Source organism: Mytilus edulis, chromosome 14 (genome assembly GCF_963676685.1).
Source record: "Mytilus edulis chromosome 14, xbMytEdul2.2, whole genome shotgun sequence".
NCBI lineage: Eukaryota > Metazoa > Mollusca > Bivalvia > Mytilida > Mytilidae > Mytilus > Mytilus edulis.
Genome location: NC_092357.1, coordinates 35,697,476 through 35,704,802, shown reverse-complemented (window position 1 = coordinate 35,704,802; position 7,327 = coordinate 35,697,476). Strand labels below are relative to the sequence as shown.

The 7,327-nt window shown below is 34.9% G+C and overlaps 1 protein-coding gene across 1 annotated transcript; it reads right to left on the bottom strand.

Moving 5' to 3' along the window:
• Positions 1 to 3,187: 3,187 nt before the first annotated feature.
• LOC139504154 (craniofacial development protein 2-like) lies at positions 3,188 to 4,222 on the bottom strand. Its single transcript, XM_071294215.1, has one exon. It carries the CDS (start codon positions 4,220 to 4,222, stop codon positions 3,188 to 3,190), a length of 1,035 nt encoding a protein of 344 aa, XP_071150316.1.
• Positions 4,223 to 7,327: the final 3,105 nt, after the last annotated feature.

Genomic DNA, 7,327 nt, shown 5'->3' with positions numbered 1-7,327 from the left:
CTAGAAAAAAAATGCACAGACGATTTGTGTGTTAAATTGAACCGTTCTTAATGTTTTGATAGTGATTTGAAACCAGCGGTTCTCAACAATGCTACAAAAATGAAAGTAGAATAAAGTAAATTTAATGTAAGCTGTTTGTTAAGTAATTAATTCGATGTTGTATTTGTGTGAACTGAAAAAGGACCCCAAATATCAGCAACCTTTGAATATAGTCTATGTGTTCAATGAATTAAGCTTAATGAAGAAGTTATCGAAATTATTTAAAGTGTAAAGAGTTAGCTGTTTAGATACATACTAATCAACACGTATCTAATACTTACATTTTGTACATTGGTATTACCTCACCTATCCTCTTCATGCCGGTCGGCATTTAAAGCCCTGATATATTCTTTCCATTTTACACGGTGTTTAGCTGCTGTTCTTGCTGTAGCCTAGCTGTTCCATCCAAGTGATGTTCTTTCAGTCTCTACAGTCCGTCTCCAGGTAGTTTTGGGACGTCCAACTTTCCTCTTTCCCTCAGGTTTCCATGTCAGTGCAACTGAGCATATTCTGTTGGTATCCATCCTTAGTTCATGGCCAATCCATCTCCATCTTCCTTCTATTATATCTTCACTTAGCTTCTTTGTTCCAGTTTTTATGTGAATGTTTTCGTTGGATATTGTATCAGGCCATCTTATTTTCAGTATCTGTCTTCAACATCTGTTTTGGAAGGCGTTTAATTTCTTCTTGTCTTGTTCGGTTCTTTTCCAGGTTTTACATCCATAGAGTAGGACTGATGTGACTAAGCTGTTAAACAACCTGACCTTCGTTTTAAATGACAGTACTGACGATCTCCATATTTTTCTTAGCTTGCTAAATTGGCCTTTAGCTTTCTTCAACCTGTTGTCCATGTCATTGTCACAGCCACCTTTTGTTGTTACTATTCCTCCTAGGTAAGTGAAGGTATCAACATCCTCTAGGTCTTTCTCATTTAACTTCACTGGGTTGTTATTTGTGGTGTTCATCCGCATTACTTTTGTTTTAGAGGTGTTAATCTTAAATCCTATTTTGCTGGCATTCATTTTGAAGTTTATCTGTTTTCAGTTGTATGTGTTGGAATTTGGAAGACAGTAGTGCTAGGTCGTCAGCAAAATCAAGGTCCTCTAGTTTTGTGGTAAATTTCCATCTGATTCCTGTTTCATGATCTTTAATCGTTTGTTTCATGACATAGGCAATGGCTAATAGAAATAAGAAACCAGACATCATACATCCTTGTTTTACTCCCATTTTTACTTTAAACCATTCCGATTGTATTCCTTCGTCTATGACTGTACACTCAAACTGTGATGAGTTTGTCTGGAATGTGGTAAGCTTTTAAGAGTGACCATAAGCTTTCCCTGTGAATGGAATCAAACGCCTTTTTCAAAGTCTACAAAGTTGATGTATAAAGGAGCATTCCATTCTGAACATTGTTCTATGATGTTTCTTAACGTGAAAAGTTGTTCTGTAGTATTTTTACCCCTTCTGAAGCCAGCTTGTTCTTGTCTCAGCTCTTCATCTATTCCTTCTTGTATTCTACGGATAATGATTTTTGTGAATACCTTACTTGGCACAGAAAGTAGTGTTATGCCTCTGTAGTTATCGCAGCATGTTCGATCTCCTTTCTTTACTATTTTATCTATCAGACCTTTATTCCAGTCTTTTGGTATTTCATCTCCAAACCATATCATATTGTAAAGTGTATGTAAATACTTGGTGGTTGTTATTTTATCTGCTTTTAAAATATCAGCTGTTATGCCATCTATGCCACCTGACTTTCCATTTTTTAATCTTTCCAATGCTTTTGAAACTTCCTCTTTCCTAATAGGACCTGTATCTATTTCTCTTTCCTCAATTTCATAGTTTAAATTACTGTTAAATAGTATTTCAGGTTCAGGTCTGTTCAAGACTTCTTGAAAGTGTTCTTTTCATCTATTTAGTTTTTAATCATAGCTAGATAATGGATTTCCATACTTATCTTTGATGACTTGAGGTGGTTTCTGTTTTTCATTATGTCACCCTGACGGAGGTCGGGTGACATATTGTTATTGTACGATTCTTTTTTTTATTCTTATTATTATTCCACACATTTTGTCCATACTATTTCTTGGAATCGTATGGACCAATTGTAATGGAACTATACCAGAATGTTAATGACCATTGTCATAAGTGCAGTCGAGGTTGACACTTCAAGAATGTCTACTGTTACCATGGAAACACAAAAAGAGTGAAAAAATGAAGTTTTAGTTTTTGGTGAATAATTTAACTATAACAAAACATTTAATCATCATATTTTTATACAATGTAGCTGTCCTCGATATACATGCTGTGGATGATTTTGAGATTCATTGGAACTACGATGTTGCCATAGGAACTGATCAAAAATATCAAAAACTTGAAAATTCTTAAAAAATATATTAAACTTTTACAGAAATGTTACCTGGCAAATCTAGATGTGGCATTTAACTTTGGAATTTCCAAAATGGCTGCCGTTACCATGGAAACAAGGCAAAAACATCAAAATGTGAAAATGTGATGGAACATTCTAGAACATTAGTGTTTTACAGCCATTAAATGTTATATGATTATAAAATATTATGGGGAGTACAATATGAAGCAGAAGTATGACTTTGGAATTTTCAAAATGGCCGCCGTTGCCATAGAAACAGTAAAAACATCAAAATTTTAAAAATGTTTTAAACTTTCTAAAAATTTGCAAACTGATGTTTTGTAAAGTAAATTAAGTGAATTTAATGTTAATATTTCGAAATGGCTGTCACTTAGTGGCAATTGGTGGACCAGGGTGACATCCGCTATTGCTTGCAATGGCAAATCTAGTTGCAAATTGTTCTTGTTACTTCGTATACTGTTTTTATCATACCATTGCTTTCTGCTTTTTCTGCTTTTTCTATTAAGTTGTCTGTCCATTGCCTTTTGTCATTTCTCATACTTTTCTTCACCTCCTTGTCTTTGTCACTGTACTTGGCATGTAAGTTGTTCCTAACTCGTTCTGATCTACTGTTGTTAGTTTTTTCCTTTAGTTGTCTTCTCTCATTTACAAGTTTTCATGACTTATTGGAGATCCAGGGCTTTTGCCCACGCTCTTTGAAACCTAGGGTGTAAGTTGCTGTTTCTTTATAGCATTTTTTTTTATAACTTCCCAGAATGTTTATATGTCCTCTAGCTCGTCTAAGAGTTGGAACCTGTTCTTCAGCTCGATTGAATATTCTTTTCTTATTTCTGGACGTTGTAGTTTGGTGGTATCGAATCTCCTTCTTGAAGTATCTGTTACTATTTTGTATTTCTTAAGTTTGATTCTTAATTTGCATTTGAGGAGTTCGTGATCGCTACCAATGTCTGCTCCTCTCATAGCTCTTGTGTCCAGTATTGATGTTCTGTGTTGTCTAGTAACCAGGATATGGTCTATTTGATTTTCTGTTTTCTTGTGTAGTGATATCCATGTTACTTTGTGTTTGTCTTTGTGTGGAAAGATTGTGCCAGTAATGACTAAGTTGTTCCTTTGACAAATATCAAGGAGGTTTTCTCCATTTTCGTTTCTTCTCCCTATTCCATGCCTTCCCATGATGTTCTCATGACCTTCATTGTTCATCCCAACCTTTGCATTAAAGTCTCCCATTACTAAGAGGATGTCATGTTTAGGTGTTTCTGCTATGACTCTATCTAGCTGTTCTATGAAGCTTTCTTTTGTTTCATCTGTAGCATCGTTGGTCGGTGCATATACAGTGATGATACTTATTTTAATGGTTGATGTGTGAAATCTGGCGTACATTAGTCTCTCAGTGATTGGCTTCCATTCAATCAGTGGCTTTTTTGCTCGGCTTGACAGCATCATTCCAGCTACGGCCTGATGTAGTCCATCATTCCTGCCTGAATATAATAATACTTTACCATTTTGAAGTGTAAGCTTTCCACTGTCTAGCCATCTGACTTCGTTTAAGGCCAATATTTCTATGTTGTATCTGTCCATTTCTCTCTCCACTTCTGCAGTTTTACCTGTGGCATACAGAGTTCTTACATTCCAACTGCCTAGAAGTATATTTTCTTTTAGTGTACACAAGGGTGTCAGCTTGTGGACTTCCCGTGGGCTTTCATCCACCAGTGTCATGTCCCTTAAACCATGTTGTACAGCAGAGATGTTATCCTCATGCTGATTTCTAAATGTATCTTGGGTTTCCGTAATCATCAATTTTTTATTCTGTCTGGTGATTAGCCATACGAGAAACCTACTACCTGTAGGATTGAGTTTTGTTGTCTAGGTTTTCCTTCCCATGGATGGTTGCCTGCCATGGCTGACGAGTTTTATCTTCCCGGCTTTTCTTTCTGGGTCTGCTCCCATAGCCTTTTGATCTTCCCAGATCTAACCACAAGGCAGCGGTGCTATTAACCCATAGTTCGGACACGGTTGATGAGTGCAAGGGCGTGTCCACATGCCGGTGGGCCTACACACTGCATCTCTAGGGCCCTTGCTGCTCCGAGATCCTCTACAATAATGCCTAGAATGCTAGATCCTAGTTACCATGTGCTGTCGCGGGGAGGCATTGTAGAAGTCTTGAATAGTGTAGAGGCTATGTACTGGCAGAAAGACTTGGATACATTGTAAAATTGAGAATGGAAATGGGGAATGTGCCAAAGAGACAACAACCCGACCATAGAAAAAAACAACAGCAGAAGGTCACCAACAGGTCTTCAATGTAGCGAGAAATTCCCGCACCCGGAGGTATACTTTGGTATACTTACATCTTATTCAATACAATGCTTAAAATACCAATGTAAATTGATTATTTGCATAAGGATTAAAAGACGCAGATTGTAGTCTTGTCAGTAATATGTACATGAATATGAAACAACTGTATATTGTTCATTATATTTCTGCTGAAATTAAAAGTTAACAATAGCATGAGGCAGTAACATTTAACGTTGTGTGGCAAATATTTCATGCATGTTCAAGACGATGTTCAATTTGATACCATCTTTCAGCAATATAGAAAAAAAATATCAAAGTATTTGACATATTATTTGTTTTTTGAAAGAACAATATACCGCGTCATAAAATCCCTTCTACATTCCATGTGTCCAAACAATTGGAGAGATGGACAAACAGGCGTAGTACTTATAGATTTGGTGTACAAGATTGCTATTTTTTTAAACTTTCCTTTTTGTTTTCTTGTTATGTATCATTCGGTAATGAAGGATAATGTATATCCACCTCTGACTTTCATTGTTCGTTTCAAGCGTTTTTGAAGCAGATCGTTGATTTTAAGTGTCCACGAAGCAGATTGTTGTTTTTGAATGTTGCTGACGCAGATTGTTTAAATTTGTATTCTTGTTTTCGCAGATTGGTGGTTGTAAAAGGTAAAATAACCAACAAAAAAAAACCGCACTTCTTGGGAAATTTAAAACGGAGAGTCAGTAATCAAAAGGCAAAATTTAAAGCTCACACTCATCAAACGAATGGTTAACAACTGTCATATTCCTGACTTTGGCATTTTCTTATGTTAACAATGGTAGAAGAACCCAGATGTGATCGATAGCAAAACTTCTAACTTGTACGATAGTCGCTTAAAACTCTATTATACATGTTATATTGACAACGATGTTGAACAAAACAAACATATGTAAAAGTTGTAATATGTCAAAACAAGGCTACAGCAGTCAACATTGTGTTATAATCTTAATCACGTTAAAAAAACAATCACGTGACAAAGAAACACAAAACCGCCTACATACAAAGCACATCAGAAAAAATGAAACATAAAAATACAAAACTTCACCATAACACAATAACGCATGACGGGATGTATAGAGCAACATCATATATAACAACAATAATAAAACGCATACACGCAACAAGGTATATATACAAAGCAAATTAGCAAAAATTAATATCACAATGCCGTGATGTATAAGTACAAAGCCACGTCAAATGTATATCACTAAAATCATACTAAACGGTAAAAGTAAAATTCATAAAGACAAATAAAAAAATACTTTAAACAAGATGATAAACAACGTCATTACTCATGATATATACTTCAAGACCCTCATGTATTATTTGTGAAGTTGATACGGAATATTTACCAACAAGGTTTTGGTACCTTCCGATAAACTTTTTTGAAAAAAAGGGCAACACGTTCTTTGAAATTCACCTAATTCATCAACCTTTTACTCAGACACTGGTTCCTGCGGCATATTGTTGGTTTTTTTTTTGTCGTTTCTGACCCAGTCTTTTGATTTGGAGCATTTCTGACGCAGATTGTTGACTTTGATCGTTCCTTTAGCACATGGTTGAGTTTGAACATTCTAGACGCTGATGTTTGATTTTGAGTGTTCCTTAAGGACATTCTTGCTTTTAATGTTCCTAAATCAGATAGTTAATTGTGAGCGTTCCTTGAGCAGATGGTTGATTCTGAGCATTCCTAATGCAAATTGTTTATTTTTAGCGTTCCTAAAGCAGGTTATTGATTATGAGTGTTTCTGTAGCAGATCGTAGATTTTGAGGGTTCATAACGCTGTTTGTTGCTAGTTTGCAATTACATGTATATATATATATATATATATATATGTTGTGTACAAATTTTAATGTTGTACACATCATAATGTGTACAGTTTTGTTGTTGGAAGTTTTGAAGTTGGAAGTGTTTTATGAACCGGTTAACACAACAAATTGATGCAAGCACACAGTCTTTTGTTTGGCATATTCCTGTCAAATTTCCAAAACTATAGGATACAGTCTAATAATGAGCATTGATACTAAAATATTATAAGAACATTAAAAGTATTTTTTTATGAATATGAGCTTGGAATATATAGAATTTTTTTTTTTTAGAATTTAAACAATTCAGGTGTTTTCATTTCCAATTTGAGGACAAAGAGCAAGGCACTAAATGTTAGGTTGAAGTATATAAATTTTAAATTTAAGACATCAAACTGATACATTTTAGAAGATAACGTTATAGCACCTGATGCAAGAAGGTATGTGTCAAAAAACTTATAACGTGTACATACAAAATCTCTGTACAAATTACAGTTTTTACAAACTGACATCTTGTACACAACATATACAATAGATGAATTCGTCGTTTATTAATTTAGATTTAATTACAAAGAATCAGATGCTTTCTATATATATCAAAGAGAGGCGAACGATTCCAAAGGGACATTCGAACTCATAAGTCGAACATAAACCGACAAAAAGAAAACTAAAGACGGAGCAAAAATTTACTATCAATAAAATATGAAGATGTGGTGTGCTTAGTGGTAACGAAATCCTTGACTAATTAACAATGCA